Source organism: Elgaria multicarinata, chromosome 13 (assembly GCF_023053635.1).
Source record: "Elgaria multicarinata webbii isolate HBS135686 ecotype San Diego chromosome 13, rElgMul1.1.pri, whole genome shotgun sequence".
NCBI classification, from domain to species: Eukaryota; Metazoa; Chordata; class Lepidosauria; order Squamata; family Anguidae; genus Elgaria; species Elgaria multicarinata.
Window position 1 is genome coordinate 6,133,752 of NC_086183.1, and position 26,901 is coordinate 6,160,652.

At 45.5% G+C, this 26,901-nt stretch overlaps 1 protein-coding gene across 1 annotated transcript; it reads left to right on the top strand.

The window, feature by feature from the left end:
- Nucleotides 1–1,409: 1,409 nt before the first annotated feature.
- LOC134408042 (gap junction beta-3 protein-like) lies at nucleotides 1,410–19,992 on the top strand. The gene is made up of 2 exons (XM_063140108.1): nucleotides 1,410–1,628; nucleotides 18,818–19,992. The coding sequence occupies exon 2, from the start codon at nucleotides 18,855–18,857 to the stop codon at nucleotides 19,656–19,658; it is 804 nt and encodes a 267-aa protein (XP_062996178.1). The 5' UTR covers nucleotides 1,410–1,628; nucleotides 18,818–18,854; the 3' UTR covers nucleotides 19,659–19,992.
- Nucleotides 19,993–26,901: the final 6,909 nt, after the last annotated feature.

Below are 26,901 nucleotides of genomic sequence, written 5' to 3' on the forward strand. Positions count from 1 at the left end.
AGCTGATGAAGAGTTGGAGTGGTTTAGGAAATCATCCCGAGACACGGCTCCCACTTAAGCACACCATGTTGGTCCTCTTCCACCTCCCATTCAGGCACAGCCCTGTGTCCTCAACAAGTGCCACAACAGGTACAGCTCCCCCGTCATTCAACAGGTAAAGCCACCCCATCATTTCAGGGACAGAGGGAGACATCCCAGCTATTGAACTGCTGCTTGTGCTGCTATCCCCCAGCTCTGGTAGGAGGAGGATAGAGGCAAGCCTTTCCCTGCAGTATCCATTGCACCTGATGGTCTCATACCTGGCCTCCTCCCTCCCTAACTGGAACTTGGCCTATTCTATGGATATAAATATTGCAGGTAGCTGTGTCAGCCCATTACAGGATGCCCGGGGTGGGGGTGGGGGGGTAATTAATAGTGCCCAAGAGAAACATCACAAATTAGTGAGCAAGCTTTTGAGATCAACAGAACTCTCCTTTAGCCTAGATACACTTCAATGGATTTGCTCCCATTGGTCCCTGTTCAGATGACACACTAAGCCATGGTTAGGCTGCTAACCCTTTGGCAGCAAATGGTTAGTGAGCATGCATGGTTCAGCATTTTGTGTGAACCATGACTTACGACACACTAAGTCATGGTTCACACAAAATGCTGAACCATGACTTAGCTCAAAATGCTTCACCACTGTGGCTTAGCAGGTTGTCTGAACAGGGTCTATGTGTGCTTGACCTCTCACTGTCAAGGCTGGTGGCTCTGATTTCAGTGGGGCTGCGAATCCATTCTGGCTTTCAGTCAGAATGATACAGGAATGATCCAAGGTGCTGAGCCCTATCCCCAACCTGGGTTCCGCACCTTGGATAGCTCCTGTAGCACTCTGCTTGGTTCTGACTACAATCCAGAATGCATTCAAAGCCCCACCAAAATAGGAGCCACCAGCCTCTACTGCTCCCTCAACCCCTCCACAGTTGAAATTAAGATGTAAGCGCCTTCGAACAGAGCCCTTAGCTGAGCACTGCATGTGTGAATGGATTTGTGTCAATAACAAGGTGGGATAGAAATATGGCAACCACGCGAATCCGTCCCAGGGCGATTCTAAAAAGCAGCTGCTTTCTTCACAACCAAGCTGTGACCCGCCCCAAGAGGCTAGTCCTCTGGCATGCCCCCAACTTCAAAGAGAGGGGTATACTTTGGCCTGCAAAGGGAGGGGGTGCCGTGCTTACATACAGTGGGGCTAGCTTTCTGGGATCAGCATCTCCGCTGCCACCCCCCAGGCAGGCGTTTGCAGTCAGATCGACTGCCAAACCGGCTGAGCGAAAGCCTTTCTCCCTCTGTTCCACCCCACCCCCACCCCCCCACACATGCTGTTCACTACTCAAAAAAGGATTCCTTTCCACTTGCACAACCAAGGGAGCTGAGCCACACCCTCAGTACTGACACAAAAATAAGGCAGCTCACTACACTGCAATGAGCTGGGCTCCGTGGCTGCTTCCGTATGCACAAGAGGGAGAAAGTTCCATGGCATAACGATCACCCAAAAGTTACGGGTTCCTGCCTCAAAGGAGAGTTCCCTATTTTTCTCTCTTGGTGAGGCTGACAAGAACAAACAAAGGCCAAAGACAATTCTTGACCTGGTAAGTAGAATTTCGCTTCTTTCTAGGGGGTTGGACAGGTATTTGGAAGACAGATGGACAGAGACAGAATATCCCATCTGACTCCTTTTGAAAAAATATTTGGAAGCACCCATTTCTCGCTACTACAGAATAGCGACCAGCCTTATACTAATGTTGCAAAGTTCAGTAGAGTCTGCGGGAAATACGTTTCATATGGGGGGGGGGGGAAGGCAGTGATTTTATAGATGCACGATTATTTCAAGCGAATGAGATCCCAAGAAGGCATTTTCAAACACACACCGCGACTCTGAAATCCAGTTTCTTGGTGCAATTTAGATCCACCTGGAAGAAATCATGCAATGTGATTGCCAAAGAACAAATCAAAACCACCTGGCTGGTAGATTTTGCTGAATTTGAGATGGAAGTGGCTGTTTTGTTCTTAATGGCAGTTTCAAGGATGTCACCTGCTTCACCCGCTATGCTTTTAAGTTGCCTCAGTCACCTTAGGGGCTTTGGAATCTGAGGAGAACTGGGGCTTTAAGGACAGGGTTTAGGATAGAAAAAGAAAGTGTCTCTGCCAAGGTTGGCATGGTTCTTTTGTTGATCTTTGGGCATGATCTAACCAGAGCTAAACATTTTAAAAGTACCTTTGTTTAAGCATGTGCTCAGTTAAGCATGTGCTCAGTTCTTCCGTTCAGAGAAAGAAAGAAAGAAAGAAAGAAAGAAAGAAAGAAAGAAAGAAAGAAAGAAAGAAAGACTAACACTGCAAACCTATGCATAGTTACTTGGAAGTCAGTCCCACTGCTTTCAATGGAATTTACTCCCATGTAAGCGCCAAACTTCACAACAACTCAAACATGATTTTTAAATAGCATGCTTAATATTGACCATGTACCTTTTCAGGAAAAAGCAGCCCTGGTCTGGATTGGGACTCTGGCAGGTGTTCTCTTTGTCCCACTATACATCCAAAAAACACCCCCCACCCAGATGTTTTGACCCCAAAGGGGCCATTTCCTGTAGTTTTGCACACTGCAGTGTTTAGGGTTGCAGCTAAAGAGAACAGATCACAGGGACAGTCTCTGGAGCGTCTTTGCTTACAAAGGAAAGTGGTGACTTCAGTCACTCAGGACAGCTTTCCCCAACCTGACCAGGCAGGCTGGGAGTTGGAGTCCAAGCACATCTGGGGAGCACCAGGTTAGGGCAGGCTGGCATAAGAGATGGAGGAAGATATCGAAGTTTATGGAGCCATGGGGCGGGGGGGGGGGTAAAAGACAGCTGTTAATCCGAGAAATGTGTGTTTGGGGGGGAATTAGTGAGAGGATGAAAGAGTGGCAGAGAGCGATTTTACAGAAGTCTAATAATGCACATATTTAAAAAGGAACAGGCACAACCTGCCATGAAGCAGACTGTAGTGACGTGTTTTGGGCAGCTCCATGGGGTGGAGTGGAAGGCTAGGTGAAGGCAGGAAGCATTGGCATGGCACAGCAAGACTTTTAAGCTGTGTCACCACTCTGCTTTAGGCAGCAACATGTCTTGGACCGCCACTGAAAAGGCGATCACTGGTTCTAAGAGTCTGGGTTGGTGTTAATCCAAGAGGTCCCCATTTGTCAGGGCTGTTCCCCCTCCACACACACACCCCTTCCCCATGCAAAGGCATCACTCGGTTTCCCTACATCTAAATTACAACATAACAATACAGAAACCAGGTCAGAATAATAATTAAAAAAATATTAAGAACATTTAGGGCACAATCCTGTGCCTGTTGAGACAGACAAAAAGTCCTGCAATTTCCAGCATGCCACAGCCGACATAGCTGGCTAGGGCATGCTGGGAGTTGTAGGACTTTTGTCTGTTTCAACAGGCACAGGATTGCGCCCTGAAAAAACATTACAACGTCATAAGGATGTTGACTAACCTACACTTGGAGCCCAGTGTATCCAGGAGGTGGTAGAGTGGATGGCACAATTTCAGAACGCAGGTGGAGGGACGTCATCTTGTTGAAAGCTCTCTGACACTGAGAAGAAGAAGGTGCTGTTGCACCATGTCCTGCTTTGTTGGTCCCTGGTTGACAGCTGGTTGGCCACTGCGTGGACAGAGTGATGGACTAGATGGACCTTCGGTCTGATACAGCAGGGCTCTTCTAATGTTCTTAAGGGGGGGGAGAACAATAGCAGCAAAAGGAGAGAAGTTCTAGACAAGTTCTAGTTCTACTTGCAGGGGGTGAGTTGGAACTTAGGAAGCTCTTTTATACCAAAGCAGACTGTTAGTCCATCCAGCTCAGTATTGAGCTCAGTATTGCCTATACCATATTCTCCAGAGGTCTTTTCCAATCCTACCTGGAGATGCCAGGAATTTAATTGGCTAACAAGGTAATGTTCACAAGCAAGGCTACATGCTTGCTCCCTGAAGTGGTACAGCCCCTGCTATCACCTCAAGACTCTTCCACATCATTCCCACTTTGTGGGAAACTGGGCATGTTTAGCCTGGAGAAGAGACGATTGAGGCAAGACATGGTAGCACTCTTCAAATGCTTGAAAGGTTGTCACACAGAGGAGGGCCAGGATCTCTTCTCGATCCTCCCAGAGTCCAGGACACGGAATAAACTAAGGGCTCATGTGACAGGATGCCAGATTCCGGCTGGACATCAGGAAAAATTTCCTGACTGTTAGAGTAGTAAAACAATGGAACCAGTTACCCAGGGAGGTCGTGGGCTCTCCCACACTAGAGGCCTTCAAGAGGCAGCTAGACAGCCATCTGTCAGGGATGCTCTAAGGCAGATTCCTGCATTGAGCAGGGGGTTGGACTCGATGGCCTTATAGGCCCCTTCCAACTCTCCTATTCTTTGATTCTATTGCATGTGCAAACTAGGCCTCAACGGCCAGCTGCTGGATGCAGGACCTGTCTCCGTGGAAAAAGTATTGCCTGTGCACGAGGGTTATGAATGCGCTGTCCGTGACACCTGATGAGTGTGCCCACTCACACATGCACCTCGCCTCTGATGCTGTGGTCATCCAGCAAGGGACTCACACACGTATGCACCAGCCACAGGCTACTTGGGTGCTTGGAGCTGGCACTTGGGTTTCCCTCCAGCTCACACCTTCTGCCTTTGAATCTCATGTCCTTTATCCCAGCTGAAGGAGGGCTCTTTGTCACTCAAGGCCATTCTCTTTATTATATCATACATGCAGGGCAGGTCTGACCGCACAATCAACGCACACCATTCTACCAGGCAGCAATCTAGGGCATTAAAGAAATGGCATTCGAATACAGAGGAATGTCCCATGAGCCTTTGGAAATGTATAGGCACGAAGGAAGAGCTCAGCTGGATCAAAACAAGAATCCTCCTAATTTGGCATCCTGTTTCCTCATGGTGGCCAGGCAGATGTCTCCAGGAGGCATCTGGTTCCCTCTTTGAAAGTTCCCACAGAGAGAGAGAGAGAGAGACTTTGCAAGTAGAAAACTAGCAGAAAAGGGAGAAAGATTCTAGGCCTTCCTACTGTGCTAGTTTTCTACTTATGGGAAGGAGGGTTTCAGACAGGGTCATGAAAGTGTCGGTGCTTTCCCACTGTTCGTCTCTAACATCTGCTACTCAGAGGCATTTTGCCTCTTTATTTGGAGACTCTATTAATTATTATTTTTTTATTTGAAAATATAACAAAGAAAAACAAATGGGAAGGGAGCCACAAAGCAAAGGAAAGAAGAAGGGAAGAACATAACATAAAACATATTCATACACAATTATCAGTTACATCACTTATTAAAAAAAGAAAAACAGGGGAAGAAGGATTTGAACACTTCTATAAACCAGTTCATACGGATGGCTTATGGAGGCTCCATTTAGCTCCCATTGCTAACAGCTTTTCACAGAATTCCCTATGAATTTATCCAAGTCACTTTTTAAGCCATCAGAACTAGCAGCTATTACCACTATAGATTTATTTGTTTATTTGTTTATTTATTTATTACATTTTTATACCGCCCAATAGCTGAATCTCTCAATTTCTCACTTTTCCTGTATTAAACTTGGTTCATCCAGAACTTTGGGAATTTTTCTAATCCTAAACTTGTCCCAAACTTTAAGACAAAAACTTTGCATGAAAATATGTACGACTTTGATGTGCATTTCTCCAATTACATGCATTTTTGTGTGCAAGTCTGCCTGGTATACACATTTTTTTGCAAGCAATGATCCTTTTATATTGCATTTTAAATATTCTTTTCACTAATATTTACATTTTCTTACGCACTTTTTCCCCAGATATGCATATTTTTGTACACATTATTAATTGGAGGCCTCCATTGCAAAATTTGCAGAAGTGCAAAATTCAAAGGATAACTGAATTTTAGTTCATACAGCGGTTCAAAGGAGCAAAATTAAAATGAGAACGAAACAAATTTCACCCCCATCCCTAACATCACATCTTGTGGGCAGTGTGTTCCATCAGTCAACTATGTGCTTAACTGATATTGCTTCCTCTAAGCAAACAATTGGCATCACTGAGAGACACAGGATGTTGCAATGGGTGCTGGGGCTTGACATGTGACCCAGTTTTTCCTTCGGCCTGGCCTGCAACCCACAGCTTGGCTCACATACTTAGAGTCATCTGGAGGATTTCACATTTAAATTCACCTTCTCCCTGATTGCAGCCACACCCTAGCCTGGCTTGTGTAGGGCCATAGCTCAGCGAAAAAGCAAAATTTGGAACAAGCCCAGAAGGTCCCCCGGCCTCCAACACCCAGTTATAAAAGAAAGTGTCAGAATTCCTAGTTCAAATTTCACCTCAGTGCCCTGTGCAAAATCCAGAACACATAACTGAACAATGGAGGATTCCTAATGCATCCATTCCATTTCAGAAACAAGGCCAAGAAATTCAGAACTTTGAAACCTAGGGAGAAATTCATAGGAGGAGAATTGCAGAAGCTTTGCTACATGTCCTGCGGTAGGGAAGAAGTGCCTTGCAGGCAGGCCAGGAGAAGAATGAGGCTGGTGATGCCTCCACTCTACAGCCAGGCAGGTGCATTCTTTGTCTATCCCTGCAGCATCATGATCATGGCTTGTAATATAGAGCAAGGAGTGGACTACTTTTGTCCTTCCAACTGTTTAACCATTTTGCCTAAAGCTCCCATGACCCCTCACCATTGGCTATGCTGGCTAAGACTGATGGGAGTTTCAGTCCCAAACATCTGGAGACCCACGTGGCTCTAGAGCCAGGCAGGTGGCTTCTGTCAGTTGTAGCTTCGACTATCCCCATGGCAGCATAATCCTGGCTTTTCAAAGGGGCCAAACATATGAGGCTAGCTTACACCAAGTCCACTGTTAGCACTAGCTGGCAGCAGCAATCCAAGGCTTCACACAGGGGGAGGGGTCATTCCCAGCCCTACATGAAGATGAACATGGGATTTTTTTTGCCTGCACACCATGCACTATGGCTCTTCCAAACATCCAAGCAGCAAATGGTGGGTCTAAATTTCACAAACCCTCTTTCAACCAACCCTCTTTCTAGTCCTACGCCATGCTAGTTTGCTTGGCTTTCATCGTGGTGCCTTGCACATCTCTGACTGAGCACCAGATGCTGAATGCAAAACAGGGCGTGTCATGCCAAATCCCACGCTCCTCCCCATGTACTCACCAGGTGTCTTTAAGCAAGCTGCTCTCTCTTAGCCTCCATCCCCATCTTTAATATCAAGGCAAAAATCATAGCCACTTTTTCAGATCAGCTGCAGTGAAGTTTAAGTGATATAATTATCCTAAGCCTACAATACTAGATTATAGATGGGGCCAGTTTTTATTTTTGTGCAAGGCAAAGAAATGTGGGTTGTTTTATTACATTATCATCATCATTAACACTGCAATACTCAAAAATAAATAAATAAATGCAACACGTTATCATTAGTCACTGGGTAAGTGAAAGTGATGAGTCTTACCTTTGGGCACACAGGGTGGAACGAAATATACTACTTCACCAAAGTGCTTTTTAACCTTCATTGCATTTTTGCACTCACAACAGCCCTGTGCGATAGCTATAATGTCGGTTTTCCATCTGACTGGCCATTTTTCAGTTTCTGTCACGTAGGGAACAGGGGTTGAGAGATAAGTGAATTGCCTACAGCTGCAGAATAAGTCTACAGCCGACGTGCAATTTGCAGCCTGATTCTATTTATTTATTTATTTATTTATTTATTTATTGTAGTTGTTGTTTTTATCTCTCCCTTTATGCAAAAAACTTGACACAAAAGGAAAGGTCAGTGGGAGGGATTGGGGGGGAGCAATTTTAAGCATTAGATTCTGAGTTGCAAAATTCCATCTCTCTATCCACTAGATTTCACTGTTAGTTGCCCAATCCACCACTGGAATTTAAAACAACATCAACAACAACTTTAGTATGGATTGCCAAACAGACCTTGTTTCTAGGCAGTTCCCCAGCAATGAAGAGGTTAAGGCCTTTCCCTCCAACCTCACACATTAGACCAAGAGCTCACCTGCAACGCACTCATTGCCTACCAGTTAACTCCCATTTAAGTACCGCATGGAATGCAGGAGCCAAACACAGTTATAAACCTGTTTGCTTTCAGCAGACTTTTTTTAAAAAAAATATTTTCTTGTGCAAGAGTAGAAAACAAGTACTGTCCATTTAAAGAAGCACCTGCTTTTGACCTCCAGAGATTTGGGGGAGGGGGGGGGAACTGGCAGTCTTGAGAAGTTCAGAGCTATCAAGCCTCCCTTATTAGTTTCTAGCAACACATTTAATATCAAGCTGTAAGCAGAGTTGCCAACTTTTTCCTTACCCTGCTCCTGTGTCTTTAAATAAAGGCGGAGAAAGAAAACACGTTTCTCAACACCACTGATTTCCATGGAGCTGGGGCGGTTTTAAAGTTGGCAACCTTAAGGATGGTGTATGCTGAAAATGGCTGTTTAAAATGCACACATAAGGCCAGATGGAGGAATGGTGATGGTGCTCAAAGTGAAGGTCTGGAGTGTCCAGGGATGGTAGGTTGTCAACTTCTGCCTCATCCGCTGCTCCTGCACCTTAGTCAGAAGCTGACTCTGAAGTCAGGAGCAGATTATTACGCTTGTATCCATACTGTGAACAGTATAACTTGGTAATTTCTAAAGCTCAAGCTACTGTTAAGGCTTAGGTCAATTTTTTTTTCTAGTCAGTTAAATGTATCTGTGTCAGTGAAGCTCAAGAATTCAGTCAAAGCAAGTCTGAGTCAAGCGAATGAGTCAGCTAGCAAGTAAGCAAGCAAAGCCCTGGGTGGCTTGCCTCATAGCTATTTGTTAACTATTGTGAAGAGGGCAATTGGATTTTTATTTTTTATTTTTTGGTACACTAATATTTTAAACCTGAATCACAACGGCTGTTTCATATTTCATACTACCTGCATAATCACTCTTGGGATTCCATATTGGATGTCTGCCAAAATCAAATCAAACTAATCGAGTACTGGAGGAAACCCTTCAATTAGTTGAAAAACAGCTTTAAAAATATTTTTGTTCCTATCTACCAAGGATAGAAATATGTTCCAAAAGCTGTAAGTGTGCATCAGAAAATAAACTTTGTTAAATTATATTAAATGCACTGAAAGCAAGAGGTATGATTATTTTGCATTTTCCCGGTACAGCTGTCATAGTTAAAATTTATTTAAAATAAGCCAAAACTATATTCCAATTAAGTTAGATAAACCTCATGTTCTGAATATCTTCATGTCCAGTTTTAATCCTTTCCGAATGAGAAAATTTCACCTAAACCACTCAAACGTTGAGGGACAGTTTCAAATTCAGACAACAAATTCCAGTCTGCAAGTTGCAAAAAAGTCGCATTTAAAATCTGTATGTTTTGCCAAACTTCAAGGCTTGGTGACGTTTCATTTCAGCTCCAGCAGAAATAGTGATGGTCTCTGTGACCAACATAATACTGACTTCCTGCTAAGTGCAGTTAACAAATCTCAGTTGCGATAAGAATATAATCACTGATGCAAATAATTAATGCAAATTCAGTTGCATAGCAAGGATGTAAAAAAAAAAACCCTGCACAGACCTACTCAATCCATTCAAGTGTGGGCAAGGCAATGCCAGGAAACCGAATCAGACTATGACTGCAGCTGATAGAAAGTCTGGCAGAGTCCCAGCTGCCTGCTCCATCAAGTCAGCCAAGAGTTAGACGGGGTTGCCCATTTTGCAACCTTCCCACCCTCCCCAGTTCTCTGCCATTAAGGGTGGCTTCACCTGCAGACAATAGCAGGGGGAAACGTTTGCCTCCATCTGGGCCACTCATTCCCGCATACCTCAAGCTGACGTTAAAGGCAATGCTACAGGGAGCAGTTGAAAAAGTTGGCAACAGCAGCCACGGCTCAATCAGTTCTTCAGGTCTTTGGTAATTATCTGAAAAAAGGGAGACTGATATGAACTGCTCTGGTGTGTGTGGGTGTGGGTGTGTTGAAAAAACAACAGCATTTCTAAGGGCATCTGTGGCATATTTGCACTTCTAAAATGCTGACATTTCATTTAAACATCCATTCCAAATGCATGGACAAGCCAATAGAGTTGCCACCTGTCCCCCACTGGCCCTATATCTGTCCCACAGATAAAAATGTAGCAGAAGCTAGTTTGGACCAAAAGCCTATCTAGTCCAGCATTCTGTTTGCACAGAGGCCAACCAGATGCCTTTGGAAAGCCCACAAGCAGGACATGAATGTAACAGCACCCTCCCACTCATGTTCCCAGCAACTGGTATCTCTGATACCGGAGGTAATATTTAGTCATCATGAGCAGTAGCCATCGATAGCTTTCTCCTCCTCTAGGAATTTGCCTAATCCTCTTTCAAAGGTGTCCAGGTTGACGGCCCTCTCATGCTGGCAAATCCCATAGTTTAACAATGTGCTGTGTGGAGAAATCCATCCTTTTACCTGTCCTGAGTCTCCCACCAATCAGCTTCATGGGATGACCTCATGAAGATAGCTGATACTGCGGGTGTATTGTGGAGAGACAGAACTTTGCTCAATTTCTGTGTCTCTGGCTATTTCTAAGGTGCAGCGGCACAACAATTTTATAACAGATTTAAAATTTTAATTAGTTAACGTCTTTCTAGCCTTGGCTTTTAACCATTCCTTGTGTCAATTAATCCCGATAACGGTAGCTATCTGGTTCAATATTCACACTGAGATGATGGACATGAGGGGATGAGGGGAATCCTAGCAGACAGAAAACTAGTGTGTCAGAGAGAAGGGTAGGCTACAGCCCCTTGAATCCCTGACACACTTGCTTTCTGTGTGCAAGGGATGTTATTTGCTGGTTTGTTTTGTTTTTTGTTTGCATGGAGAACATTTCTTCATTCAGTCGTGTGAGCACGCAAGTGATACAGGTCCTCCAGGCACAGGTTAGACCCCGCAGTTAGAGGAAGGTCACCTCTCCACCTGCAGAATGAGGCCTCATCTACTCTGGGCATGCAGAAGGATGCTAAATGCAATGCACTTCTATTGGAAATTGCCACCTTTATTGGGTGGGCCCGTGGCTCAGAGGCAGAGCCACCTGCTTTGCATGCAGAAGGCCCCAGGTTCGATTCCTGGCAGCATCTTCAGGCAGGGCTGGAAAAACTCCTGCCTGAAATCGCGGGGACCTACTGCCAGTCAGTGTTGACAATACTAGGCTAGAAGAACCAAAGGTCTGATCCAGTATAAGACAGGTCACTGTGTATCTAAAGCTGAGGTGGGGAAATCCGCAGTACCAAAAGTGAGGGACGCCACTTTCAAATGCTCCGTCTTGTAAAAACAAAGCAACAAACAAAAATCGCCACCAAAAGGTGACCTGCCCATAAAAAGCTACCAGAGGTGGGAAACTGCTGGTTCTGTCCGAGCGGTTTGCCTGCTATAATTTGCTTGCTGTGCTGTTTTTCTTTTTTTGTTCCCCCAACCACATTTGCAGAGTCTTTTTATCATTGAGCGCTTTCACAAAATGTGATTTATCCCATTCTTCCTTGTACCTCAGCATTATTCCCACTGGACCAGGAATAAACTTGCCCCATGCCTTACCTAGGTTGAAAATAAAAATGCAAAGAAATGTCTGGTTTGAGCATCCAGGGCAGTCTTTCTCAGCCTGGTGCCTTCCGGATGAGTTGGACTACAATTCCCAACACCCCCTGGTCAGCATGATACAGGCTGTTCTTTCCACACTGCTAGCATGGGAGCAAGGGTAGAGTGATCTGTAGGGTGTTTGCTATGGGACTGAGTGGAGAATACAGGCAGGGGAGAATTCAGGATATGCAGAGGGGCTGCATCAATGATCTACAGCCTGGAAGGCGTTCTTCAAGGTTCCCTGAAAACAGAAAGAGACCCTGTTCAGATGACACACTAAGCATTTTGAGCTAAACATTATGTCTTATCATGTCATGCAACTCATGACTTACTGTCGTGTGAACTATTCCTTACAATGGTGGCTACATAACCACAGTTTAAACACGCTCACTTATCATTTGCTGCAAAGGGATTAGCAGCCCAACCATGGCTTAGTGTGTCATCTGAACAGGCCCAGTCTGAAAAACCAGAGAATTGATCTATTCCAGTTTCGAATAGTGCAGCCTTCCCCAATTGGCCATTCTGGCTAGGAATTATGGGAGTGACAGTCCGATACATCTGGAAGAGCCCAGGTTGGGGAAAGCTGGTACAGTGGATGCTTCACTTTTCAGATCATACACAGAAGAAAGGGAGAAAACCCACAAAGCATAAATCCATGATCCTCTATGGAATCGTAACTGGAAGCAGGGCAGGGAGGCGGAGATAGCAGGAAGTTAAGAGGAAAGAGGAAGAGGGCTCCACCTGTTGGGTGTGTTCCTTCCAGGTGCACAAAAAGCTCAGTTAATAGCTTACAAGCCTCACAATTAAAGGGAAGCAGTCATTTAACAAAGAACTATCGCTGGCCGGACAAAACTTGAGCTGGACTGAATAAAGGAAGGCTTTGAGGTGACCAGCTGACTGGCCTCACCCTTTAACCAAAGCGTGACCTTGAGAAATCAGCAGCTGAATGTTTTCACAGTGAAACCACTGTGGTCACCTGCTAACATCTGCACATCAAGGTGCTGTTACAAACACAGTTATGGGGGGGGAGGAGAATGTAGGGTGACCCTATGAAAAGGAGGACAGGGCTCCTGTATCTTTAACAGTTGTATTGAAAAGGGAATTTCAGCAGCTGTCATTTGTATATATGGAGAACCTGGTGAACTTTCCTCTTCATCATAACAGTTAAAGCTGCAGGTGCCCTGCCCTCTTTTATATCTGGTCACAGTATAGCTGCAGTATAGCTCCTGCAGCTTTAACTGTTGTGATGAAGAGGGAATTTCACCAGGTGCGACATGCATACAAATGACACCTGCTGAAATTCCCTTTTCTATGCAACTGTTAAAGATACAGGAGCCCTGTCCTCTTTTTCATATGGTCACCCTAGGAGAATGGGGACACTGGTGACCCAGTGACGGATTCCTAGGGTGCCCAGAAACAAAGGCAGACCTGTTCAGTGTTGATTGCGTATCTGGGTGTAAGTGGGAAATTTGCATGGGTGCAGCTTTCCACACAGGGACAAGAGAAGCTGACCATGCAGAAATTCCCTGCAAGATTATACTACAGTCATGCTACCACTGCCTGAATTTTGGAAAGGAAGCGTCTGCTAAGGCGAGCACATGCCACCTCTAGCCTACTGAGGTGAGTGCAGTGCGCCACCCATGTGCGGCGAACCGGAAGGAGCTTGTTAACTTGTTAACTCCCTGCTTGGGACTGCAAAAATGCCGGGAGCAGCAGGCGGGGAGGCGGTAATCAAACATCTGGCAAGACAGAATACATGGCTGGCGAAGTTCGGCTTTTAAGATGGTGGGGGCCTTAGAGCCAGTGTGGCAGAGCAGAATGTCAGACTGGGAATAGGACGACCCGCATTTAAATCCCCACTACTATCTCTGGGTGACTTTAGTCTGCTCACACACTCTCAGGCTAACCTAACTCAAAGGGTTGTGGTGAGGATAAAATGGGAGGGGGGACACCCATGCACACCACCTTGAGCTCCTTGGAAGAAAGGCAAGATATGTGGGTATATAGGTCTGAGTCGTGATGAAGCTTCAGATGCTGCTTGGCTAAGCTGGACTGGTGGTGCAGAATGTGCAGGTGCTTGGGGAACTCTTCACTTTGCAGTCCAATTTCTGTGAGGGAATGGGGAGATGTCAGCTTGACTGGGATCAAAGCCAGATGGAGCCCAAATGAGGCAGGGGCATTTTTTGTGATTTCCCCCCTCCTTCCACAAATAACCACTTCCTCCCCAACTCCCTGTGAACCCTAGCTCCACTATACTAATAGTTGAGAGTGAGCGAGCCCTCTGGAAAGCTGGTCCGTGTACAGGGTGAAGCAAAGGAAGTGGGATGAAGAAAAGCAAGGTGATGAGGAAACCATTGGTGATGAGAAGCCAAGGTGGAAGCGAGGCTGGAACACAAAGTAGGACTGAGCCCAGGCATACAGGGAGGAATAATTTTCCCACACTGCATTCCATTTTCATCCCAGGAGTTCACTTTTCTCCCGCATTCCAGTCTGCCTGGATTCTGGCTTTAATGAGGAGAATTAACCTAGCTGGTGATTGCATTACCAGCACATACAGGCAAAATAGCACAAAAGAAGTAAATCTAGATGTAATCAAGATTTGTGTGCAGTGTTTTACGGTCCTCCTGCACATGGATAAAAGGGTGTGCAAAAAGAAACTGGATAGAATTGAGTGTTCGATAATGCCAGGATTATTATTAGTATCATTTTATTAACAGTGGGGCATCAGTGTGTGCGTGAGTGTGTGAGTGTGTGTGCGAGCGCACACATTGGTACTGTAAATGAAATGGGGGAGATAGGCAAAGAGGCATAAAAAATTAAAGGCGCTTGTGTGGACCCAATGTCCTGTGGGACCAGAGGAACATAGGAAGCTGCCTCTGACTGAGACCCTTGGTCCATCTATTCCAGTATTGTTGACTCTGACTGGCAGCAGCTCACCAAAGGCTCAGGCAGGGTTCTTTCCCAACCCTACCTGGAGATGCTGGGCATCAAACCTGGAATCTTCTGCATGCAAAGCAGCAACTCAACCATGGAGCTACAGCCCAACCCCAAATCAAAACCAAATAACAGAACAATGGAAGTTTTTTTAATGGACTGGTTCCATTTCAAAAACAAGGCCAAGGAATTTGAGACTCCAAAATCTAGACACAAATTAAGATGGGGAGAATTTCAGAAGCTTCACCCATGTCCTGATTGTGGATTCCTGCTCAACAGCTGGTTGGCCGCTGTGTGAACAGAGTGCTGGACTAGATGCATCCTTGGTCTGATCCAGCAGGGCTCTTCTTATGTTCTTATGTGCCTTCTCAGGCATGCAAGGGAGAGAGCCAAGGTCCATAGGGTAGTGAGCTCTACAGTCTAGATCAGAAAGTGGATAACTTGTGTCCCTCCAGATGTTGGGCCTACAACTCCCATGACCACACACCATTGGCTACGCTGGCAAAGACTGATGAGAGTTGTAGGCCCAAACATCCAGAAGCCACACATTGGCCATTCCTTGGTCTACAGCCAGACAGGTGTATTCAGTCCCCATAGCATCGTGATCCTGAGAGCAAACATAGGAAGCTATCATACACCAAAGTGATTAGTCCATCCAGCTCAGTATTGTAAGCACTGACTGGTGGCAGCTTTTCAGGACTTCTTACTGGGCTCTTTCCAAGACCTACGTGGAGTTGCTAGGGACTGAACATGGACCTTTTGCTTGTGCACCATGTGTTATTGCTCTTCCCAAATATCCAAGCAGCAAATGGCATGCACAGATCTTACCAGCCTGCCCAATCACTGAGGTCGCCAGACGGCATGCTCCTGATGGTTCCACATGGAGCTATGGCCCAATTGGAATCCACCAGGTGAAGAGCCTTTAGTGTAGTTGCCCCTTCTCTGTGGAACTCCCTGCCCCAGAGGTCAGGCAGGCGCCAACACTGGGCTGCTTCAGGCACCTCCTGAAAACATTTCTATTTATTTATTTATTTATTTATTTATTTATTTATTACATTTCTATACCGCCCAATAGCCGAAAGCTCTCTGGGCAGTTCACAAAAATTACTGTTTCAAGAAGCCTTCCCCAACTGACTAGCCACTTTTTTCCCTTCTGGTCCTTTATTTTAAATTGAACCATTTTAATTTGCTTTTTTAATCTTTCTTTTTACTGATTATACCTATGTTCACTGCTCTGGAATCTTTTTTAGATATTGAACACTATAGAAATATTGTAAATGAATGAATAAATAAATAAAATAATTTGACAAGCCCTCCTTCAACTGTGGGCTTCTGGTCCTATGCCATACTAGTTCACTTGGCTTCTGTCGCGGTGCTTTGCACATCCCTTACTGAGCACCAAGTGCTGAATGCGAAACAGGGTGTGTCATGCCAATTCCCGCACTCCTCACCTACATCCTCATCAGTTGCTTGCCCTATGAGCTAATTAAGCTAAGGAGCTGCAAGGAAGCCACTGAGGCTGTGAGTCAACTAGGAATAATTGCCAAATTATGAGTTGTCTCTTGTCTTCCAGCCCAGATCAACAAACGTTGGGACACCACCGCTTTCAGCTAGAGCATGTTTGGTGCCCCAAATAAAAGCAGACCTGTCTGGGCAGCAAAGTGGTCAAGATGAATCCAGATTATGCCATTCATAGTTGCATGAGAGTTGCTGACAAATTCCATTTAGAACAGAATTTAGATCAACTAGCAGAAGCTATTGGCTCCGATGCCAGTGGAACCACGAATCAGCTCTGAGTTTCAATCAGTACCCTAAAGGAGCTATACAGGTTGCTAGACCCTAAAAAGGCCAGCACCTTGGATAGCTCCTTTGAAGTCCTGACTGGTTCTGTCTGAAACCCAGATCAGATTCGCCGCCCCACTGACATCAGAGCCACCAGCCCCCACTGGAATCAACATGTCGTATTCTGCAATAACAACCAAAAAAAAAATTAAAAATTAAAAAAGAACATCTGCCAAAGCTGTAAAAAGAACTGTAACTATACAAACCCTTAAGAGCCTGAAAGTCTTAACCGTGCAATTCTACCCCAAACACACATACATTAGGGTGACCATATGGAAAGGAGGACAGGGCTCCTGTATTTTTAATAGTTGCATAGAAAAGGGAATTTCAGCAGGTGTCCTTTGTATATATGGGGAACCTGGTGAAATTTCCTCTTCATCACAACAGTTAAAGCTGCAGGTGCCCTGCCCTCTTTTAAATCTGGTCACTCTAGTATAGCTCCTGCAGCTTTAACTGCTGTGATAAAGAGGGAATTTCACCAGGTTCTCCATATACACAAAGGACACCTGCTGAAATTCCCTTTTCTATGCAACTGTTAAAGATACAGGAGCCCCGTCCTCCTTTTCATATGGTCACCCAAACATACATAAGCACTACTGTTTGGGAAGACTTTGGGGATTACAGTATCTATGATGCAGTGTAACTGAGGGAATGTAACTGGGTGGGTTGGGGGAGGATTCCATCCAAGTCAAACCTACCCCTGGCATCATGGGATCATAACCATCCATATGATCCCAAAGGCAGACCCATCTTCAGGGTACTGCAGTCACCTACTCTGAACCATATGTTCATTTCATATAGTTTTGCTTTTGCCCTGCATTTCATGGTTTCAATGTTCTGCATGATTTGATGTATTGCATGTTAGCCTGAGCATAAAAGGAAGGTGAAAGGGCAACTAAAATGAGCAAGGGACTGGAGCATCTCCCCTTTGAGGGAAGGTTACAACAGCTGGGATTGTGTAGTTTGGGAATGTTTAGCTTGGGATTGTTTAGCTTGTCATTGTTTAGTTTGAGATTGTTTAGCTTCGGATTGTTTAGCTTGGGGGAAAAAGAGACATGATAGAGGTGTACAAAATTATGCATGGTTTGGAGAATGTGGAGAGGGAGACAGTTTTCTCCTCCCATAATACTAGAACCCAATGGGGTCATCCCATGAAGCTGATCGGTGCGAGATTCAGGACAGATAAAAGGAAGGACTTCTTCACTCAGCACATAGTTAAACTCTGGAATTAACTACCTTTGGATGACTCTAAAAGGCGGTTGGGAAAAGTCCTGGAGGAGAAGGCTAGCGATGGCTACTAGCCTTGATAGCTATGCAATACCTCCAGTATCAGAGACAGAAATCTATACACCAACTGCTGAGGAACATGGGTGGGAGGGTGCTATTGCACCCATGTCCTGCTAGTGAGTCCCTGGTTGACAGCTGGTTGGCCACTGTGTGAACAGAGTGCTGGACTAGATGGACCCTTGGTCTGACCCAGCAGGGCTCTTTTTATGTTCGTTTGTTCTTAAGGTGGTATGAAAGCTGGATGGGCAGGCTGAAAGATTCAGCCCCCCTATGAAGCCGAGGGAGTGCCGTGTTAATGGGAGAAGAAGGGAGGGAGCAAGACATGTGATCTATCGCCAGCAAGAACAGGTCTCCTCATTGTTCGGGACCAAGAAGCCTGCGTGGCTCAGAAACTTCTCTAACGATGTGACTATTGCCAATCTCTCTCTGGCTTATTTATGCAAGGAGACCTCCTTGGTTGCTCCTGACCTCATTCCCTCCCTCGGTCAGACCTGGATCCTGATGCATTGGCTGAATCCTGCACCTGGCACCAAGGCCCTTGTGGGAAGGTGGCCACTACGTTATAAACCGAGAAAAAAGAGGCACTGCATCACCCCAAAAGAGGAGGAAGTGGGTCCCAATGTGCATACATAAATGTATAAGCATAGCTACAAATAATATCTATAATTGCAATAGAAATAACAATACTTCTCAACACATTGAGAGAGACTGCAAACACCTGTTCAGTCTGCTATCCAGGGGCTTAACTGTTGGGGGGCAAATTCCAGAACCCTGCTGCTCTCCCTCCTTAGGGTTCTTTCACTTTAAACCAGGCTTGGACTGGACAGCCTATCAAAGAGAGGACATCTTCAACTAGAGGACTGTCCTCTGCCAGCTCTACAAAATAGAGGATGGTCCTCTGTAAAGTAGGACATCTAACCACCCTACCTTGTGGTCTTGAATCCTGAAACAGATGGAGAGAGAAATACACAAGCTGCCAGTTACTCATTTATCCACTGCTGAATTCTGGCTTGATGAACTCCAAGGAAGATTTTGACTCACTGCTTCTTTTCTTTCTTTTTTCCCTTTCTCCCCAGGTTCAGGTGAGCAGAATCTCCACGGACATCAGTCAGCATGGACTGGAAGACGTTACAGGGCTTGCTGAGTGGGGTGAACAAATACTCCACCGCTTTTGGGCGCATCTGGCTCTCCGTCGTCTTTGTCTTCCGGGTCCTGGTCTATGTGGTGGCCGCTGAGCGGGTGTGGGGAGATGAACAGAAGGACTTTGACTGCAATCACCGGCAGCCCGGTTGCACCAACGTCTGCTATGACCATTTCTTCCCCATCTCCCACATCCGTCTGTGGGCCCTGCAGCTGATTTTCGTCACCTGCCCTTCACTACTGGTCATTATGCACGTGGCCTACCGTGAGGACAGGGAGAGGAAGAACCGGGAGAAGAATGGGGAGGACTGTCCCAAACTCTACAGCAACACTGGCAAGAAGCACGGTGGCCTTTGGTGGACGTACCTCCTCACCCTCTTCTTCAAGTTGGCAATTGAGATCATCTTCCTCTACCTTCTCCATAGGATATGGGACAGTTTTGACTTGCCAGTCTTGGTCAAGTGCGATCTGCAACCATGCCCCAATAAAGTGGACTGCTACATTGCTCGGCCTACAGAGAAGAAGATCTTCACCTACTTCATGGTAGGTGCCTCCGCCCTCTGCATCGTCCTCACCGTGTGCGAGATCTTCTACCTCATCTTCAAGCGGGTGGTCCGTTCCATGCAGAAGTGGAACAAGAACAAGAAGTCACTCACTTACAGCAAGGCCTCCACCTGCCATTGTCACACAAGGCTGGATCACCCGCACGATGGGAAACTAAAGAACGCCCCCTTAGAAGCCCTCAGAGCCTCCGCACCTAACCTGACCTTAATTTGAGGTGGGACACTGGGAGGGGCAAACCGCAAACAGTCAACTGCTATTTGGATTATTTCATTGGGACAACAAAAGTGGCGGTTTTTTTGAAACGTGGGGTGGGAAAGGATAACTTGAAAGGGAGGCCTTCCGCTGTGCGGCCAACAGAATGTTCCACAAGGAGGGGCTCTGCCATGTTTGCCGAGGCCTGACGGCCAGGCCGTGGCCCTCGTGGCCTGTTTACGAGTTGTGACTACGCCAAACATGCGCGGCTCAGACGTTCCGGCACAAGATGTTGGTTTGTTCACCTCTAGATGAAGTTGCAACCCTTTAAATGTATGCTTTCCATCTTCTTCTTTTTTCAACTAACTTGGAAGATATGATTAATTTAGGTAGTGAGCTAAGAGAGTTGTATCTGTGTAGTATATGTTGTGGACTTTGGAAGACCTACAGCAGCAGCCGATGGCCTTTTTTTGCTTTGATTCCTTCCTCTGATCTGTTCAATTGCTTAAAGCGTTGCAGAGTCACTAAACAGGGCGGGGGGGCTAGTTAATTAGGGAAATTCAATGAGCATGCCTTATTTGGCCTTGATATCGTACCTCCTCCTGCAGACAAAAATACTCTCAAAAGTCAACACCTTTGTTGCCTGCCTTAGTAAGTATGCTTACGATTGTAACCCCAGTGGAATTGCTAAGACTTTGAACTTGCTGTGCTTCGTTCAAAAATCTCACCTCTTCCACAAAAGCCTCCTCTCTTTCTCTCTCTGCCTTGGGCCTGTGTCTGCAACACAGGGATAAATAACACCAATTACCTTACAGGTAGGACTTCAGGGCCAAACAAGGATTACTCAGGTCATGTTACATTAAGTTGCTTGAATGCTCCAACATGTTTTAATAATAGAGAAGCATTATTATATTTGTTCAAGCCTTTTTCCGCCCAAACCATCAGATGAACATTTTGCATTGGGGTTCTGCAGCAAGAGTTGTGAGGGCTACTGACGCCCTCCTGCCACCCTGGAGTACCGGCCCTTCACTCTTGGATGTAAGACAAGGGCTTATCGTGAGCCAGACTGTGGGTTGACCAAGCCAGTGGTGTCATCATAGAATCATGGAGTTGAAAGGGACCACAAAGATCATCTAGTCCAACCCTCTGCAATGTGCAGGAAAACCAATTAAACCGTCCATGAGAGATGGCTATCCAGTGGCACATTTAAAAGTGCAGGTACTCACCATGATAGTCCCATCATCATGCCCCTCAAGAAGAGTCCAAAAATGGAGGTAGTTGTGCTGATCCATCTCTCTGTGGGAATTATGTATGTCTTTTGCAGGTCTTTTGTGAATCTGATGGGCCTTCATTAATCATTCAAGACCAAGCCACCCCAAAATACTTTACATTTCTACAGGGATAACTCAAAGCATTATAATGTTGCTGCAGAAATCCATTAATACACACAAACACCATGCTACTGTGAGGTTTGCAGCAAAGCTCAAGTAGAACAGGGGATGGCAGGTGACCTCAGCGTCCCTGGTACTAACAAAAGAAAAAGATCTCAGGGCTTCGACCCTGCAGGCCCTGGATCCACCACACCACTAGATCAAACCCTCTACTCTAATTATCAGCAGCTGTCAGGCTGAGGTTCCTTTCATGAAGGGCAGTGGGGCTTTTTCACTGGAGACGCTAAATCTGAACCTGTTGCATTGGGCATGCAAATGGGCATGCACCCCCATGGAGAAATCACTGAAGGAGGAATTAGTGTGGGGAATCAGCGGCCTGCTCTCTTCCAGGTTGGGTGCTACCGGCTGCTGGGCATTGCCACATCTCACAATTTCCTTGTCAAACAGGAAATGAGGCCCAGTATTGGGCAAAAGGTGGGATACAAATAAATATAATAAAAATAACTGAGCCGGCAAACTCATTGCCACATGAAGCCACATCACACTGAGTTAGCTCTCCAAGATCTCAGGGAAGGATATTTCCCCGCTCAATTATCTACGAGCATTGAGCCAGAGATGCCAATGGATGTTGGTGTTGTTGTTTTGCATGCAAAGCATGGAAGCTAATCCTTAAACTGCAGCTGCTCCCCCAAGAGACCTCCAGGGCTCTTGTCTTGTCCTGGGATGGCCAGTCTAGGACTCAAAACCACAACCTTGACTTTATTAGCACCATGCTCTGACTCAAAGAGCTTTCTGGTCAATGGGTTATGAAGAGAGCAAAGGAATTGTATTTCAAATTTATGCAGTCTTGTAAATGCTCGGATCTCCACTGTGAGATACTTTCTAATTCTACAGAAAGCATCAGATCCAGTATGTCAATCTACTTTTAATTGCCAGAAATCAAAGGTTATCCCAGTAATGACGATTGTCTCCATGGCCATCATGCATAACAGCATCCAAACATTGCTTGATAAATACAGCAAACATTTCAGCAAGCTCTTTTGAATGGACACAATAAAATGATCCCAGTTTTTCATTATTATTTATTTTGTAAACCGCCTAGAGAGCTTCGGCTATGGGACGGTATATAAATGCAATTAAATAAATAAACAAACAAACAAAGTGAGAAATGTAAGTTACAGTCGAAACCTACAATTCTGAGCTAACAGGTGGCAGAGAAAAGGAGTAGCAATTCTACCCCACAGAATGACTGACAATCCCAAGCACATGGCTTAAATTCCAAAGCCATCTTTCAAAGTAGGCCAGGGGAGGTGTTATTCCCCAGGCTTTCCTGCTCCCTTGCCCTTGAACTAGAAGATGTTTCTAGAAGAGAATTTCTGAGAATTTTCCTTTTTGCCCTCTCTCCAAACAGGAAGAGACATTTTGCAGAAAATCCTTTGAATATTCTCCTCTCTCCCTTCCCCCACAATGCTCAAGAAGGATGTTAGGTCTGGGGGCATTAGGGGATGCAAAATAGCCACCAGGCTACCAACCCAGTTTCTGCTGCTTCTCTTTTAAGCATCAGCAGGGAGGGGGGGACAGAAACAAAAACAAAACTTTAGGAAAAGGGAGAGAGAAGTGGTGAGCTCAAAAACCTGTCAAGAGAATTTCTCCTTCCCCTGCATAAATGATGGGTGGAGAGTTTCGAAGGGCCGTTTATGCACAGCTCTAAGGCGACAACCTGACTCGTAGAAATCAAATGGCTGAATGTTTTCATACCACGAAAGCTCCATGATGCTGGAAGCCTTCACCCATAGCGTTTTAAGCTGCTCTTAAAAGTATAGAAACGGAGCTTGGAAGAAGACTTAGCAACTTTAATCTTCAGGGGTCTTGCAAACGATTCTACCCCAAACCCAAAGGACAGAAAAAACATCCAAATATATTCCATTAATAAGTAGTAAGGAAACCAAGATCCTCTTTCAGGGGTTTGGGCTGAAAAACCAACAGGGTAGCGTGCCTGTCACCCTTTTGTCCAGGCTGTTCTATCTCATTTCTCAGATAGCAGCCGAACACAAAGGGAGCATTGGATAATGAGCCTGGGTCCTTCACAGGAATGGACTTCACTCCGATGGACAGTTGGGGCATTTCTGCATGGAGGCAAAAATAACAGGCATGAATGGGGAAGGTTCTGCAAACATGGACTGCAAAAGGGATCTGGGACAGAAATGCATGTGGGAGAAGCAAGCAAGAGCAGCCACAGGGAGATTCCAACTTCAGAAGAAACAGTTTCCAAAACAGATGCTTGGCCAAATTAGGTTTGGAGCACAACAGTAGGGAACCACGAGGTAGTGAAAAGGATTCCAGCCCACACAAAAGGCTCCGGGGAAAGGTGTGCAGAAGGCAGAAGAGGGCAGACAGAGTTAAAATGTTCAAATAGGCAGGGAGAGACTTCCTACGTGCTGGCATATAGAACATAGAATAGTAGAGTTGGAAGGGGCCTATAAGGCCATCAAGTCCAACCCTCTGCTCAATGCAGGAATCCACCTTAAAGCATCCCTGACAGATGGTTGTCCAGCTACCTCTTGAAGGCCTCTAATCCACATCAACCTGCATGTCAAGGAATCCATGAGCGCCTGCAATGCACTCCTGGACATTACAGAGGATCTAGGGGGTGTTCTAGTGGGGGATCAGTTCACATGGGGGGGGGTGTCTGGACAGTCCTGTTGGATCCCGCTATCAAACACGCCAATGCAAGAGAATATCACAGCGATGGATCAAGCTGTCCTTCATGCAAACATAGCTGTCATTACCAACCTTCTCATGGAGGAGGTCCTGCTGAAAATGTCCTGAGAGTTCCCCAGAAAACTACTGGCGTGGCGATGAGAGCACAGGGTGACTTGGTTTCAAATCCCTGCTTGGCCATGAAGCTCTTCTTCTCATCCTAATAGATCTCATGAGGTCATTCACTGGGCGAAAATGGGAGGCATCCCTCATATGGCCAAAGGAGGTTAGGAAACAAGTGTGACAGGTAAAACAACAAACAAAAGGAAAGGGAACGAGAGGGAAATGAAAAACAACGGAAGTGCTGAAGCAGCCTTCCTCAGCCTTTTGTCCTCCAGGTGTGTTGGACTGCAACTCTCAGAATCCCCCAGCCAGACTCATCAAACCTTGAGGGGGGAATGTCTAGTGCAGGAGACAGGTTTAGGCCCCCATCTCTTGCTTCCTACTTCCTCATGTAATTGCTGCTTTCGCCGCACACCTGAGCCTCGGACCCTCCCTCTCCCATGGCTGGGAATAGGTGCCCATTCACTAATCCAGGTGCCATCGACCAACTCAACCAGTATTTCGCAAGATCACTGGCTTCTTTGCGCTCGGAACAAGGCACGCCAATTTCTGAGATGCTGAACAAATATTGTGTTTGCACAGCGAACCATGTAATGCAAAAGGTCAAATAAATGTTACTTTGTTTATATAAATGTTTGCCGGCTTCTTTACTTAAGATGACGGGGTGTTTCCAAAAAGGGAGAGAGCGCAGAAGAGGAGGAATGGGGTAATTCAAGAAGAAAGGAAGAGACGGGAGGCAGTTGGAGTTAGGGGTTCAAACATAGGCGTGCGCAGCACATTTCATTAGGTGGTTCGGCCAGGGATTTTTTTTTTAAGGTAAACATTGATTGAACATACAGTAATAAAGGACTTTTTTTCATTCATCAAACAAATGAAATAAAAGAAAACTGAAGTAAACTGTATTTTTTTAAAATTAACAAGTCATCTGTACTTTAATAATACACATTTTAAAACGGAGACTCTGAATACTACTTTTTTACTATAAAATTTCTACACCACCCCCTGCACTGTAAACCACAAAAAGGCACCTATCCTAAACACACTTACTGGGGATCTGGTGTATTGGTATGCTATGGCCCTATTTTCCCTTTCTGCATTGGAAATTGTGGGGAGGCGGTTGGGGGGTGGGGGTGATCTAGCTAGGTCTGACTGCTGGTGCTGGAGTATAGGTTGGAAAACTGCCAAGAGTAAGTTTAGGCATCAGGGGTTTGAAGGGGGATACAGTTATGAGGGCCCCCACTTCACACACCCCAAACCTTAGTTACCTAACTGGTGGGGCAGAAAGTGAAGTCACTGGAGGCAAGAGCTGAGGGAGTCACCCCTCCTCCCAGAAATTTCTCCAGAATAACACAGAGAAAGCAGTTTGTGGCAGAGCCTACTTATTGAAAGCAATGGGAGAGGAAGCAACCCATTTCACACATAGGCAAACTGAGGCAGTATTCATTTATTTATTTATTTATTACATTTCTATACTGCCCAATAGCCGAAGCTCTCTGGGCTGTTCACAAAATTTAAAATCATAGTAAAACAATCAACAGGTTAAAAGCACAAATACACAATACAATATAAAAAGCACAACCAGAATAAAAACCATGCAGCAAAATTGATATAAAATTAAAATACAGAGTTAAAACAGTAAAATTTAAATTTAAGTTAAAATTAAGTGTTAAAATACTGGTAGAATAAAAAGGTCTTCAGCTGGCGACGAAAGGAATAGGCAAGTGTACTTGCAGTAGGCAAGTAAAGTAAATGCAAGTGAGACAGTTTGGATTGCATACAATCACAGATGTGTGTGTTTTAACTGTGGCCCAGCAAACAGGAGGAATTTAGCAAGGTCTATGTGTTAATTTGCACTACAAAAAGGAAAGAAAGTGTTTTTTAAAAAACCACATGTTCACAATATGACTGAGATGCTTTACAAAGCAAAACAAAATGGATTTTAAGCCCAAATTTAAGAAGAGTTCAACCCAGCAACTTGCAACAATTAAAGCAGAGGGTGGGGGGATGGAAAACACCCATTTCTCTTAGGCATGTGCTCCGCTCCGATTAGGAGCGGAGAAGCAGTAGCGGATTGGCCTGCTCCACCTTACCCAGAGGCGGAGTAGAAGCGGACCGTGGACCCCTAGAAGCAAGGCGAAGAGAAGCGGCCATTTTTCGGAGCTCCTAGTTCAGGCGGAGCACTCCGATCGCCATGTTGAAACATTTCGCCCATAGGATTGCATTGCAGAAAACAATCGGGGATAACTGGGTTGATTTTTAAGCTATCATTCTGAAAATTCTTGTGCACAGAGAGTCGTGGATGGGGGTCATTTTGAGACTACTCTCACCTCTCTGTGTCATGTGGTTCGCGTGCTATATTTTAAAAAAATCGGGTAAACAAACATTACAAACAGGGACAGCGCGGGTCAAACGGAGGTTTTCGCCCATAGGATTGCATTGCGGAAAACAATCGGGGATAACTGGGTTGATTTTTAAGCTATCATTCTGAAAATTCTTGTGCACAGAGAGTCGTGGATGGGGGTCATTTTGAGACTACTCTCACCTCTCTGCGTGGTGCGGGTCGCGTGCTAGAATTTTTGGAAAAATCGGCGGGAAAAATGCCTTTTTCAAAGGGCTGAGGGGCAGAGTCAGCTCCCGGTCATGATCACATGATCCCAAAGTTAGAGGAGGGCATAGGCAAAACGGGTAACTTGGGATTCTGGGAAACTTCTCTTTCTTAATCTGAACGGACTTTTCCCCATGTTTTTTAACACAGTAGCCCCACCAAATGCACAAACACAACCTGAAATCATATACTAAGCCAAGAATAAGAGATAGAAACACAGCACTGCTCCCCACCCTACCTTTGGGGAACAACTGAAAAGATGTGGTGCAAGGGGATGAGCTCCCCTAGGGCATCTCATCGTGGACGTGCCCCCACTCTCTCCTGCACTGGAAGGCCATTAGAGCCTTCCAAAGAGAGTAAAACGGTGGAGCAATGCCTATCATGAGTCGAAGTGAGCGTTTACTTCTTAGTGGTGGAGCGATGCCTATTATGAGTTGAAGTGAGC

Excerpts from the sequence above, each read along its gene's own strand:
- LOC134408042 (XM_063140108.1), top strand. The coding sequence starts at position 18,855 with ATGGACTGGAAGACGTTACAGGGCTTGCTGAGTGGGGTGAACAAATAC.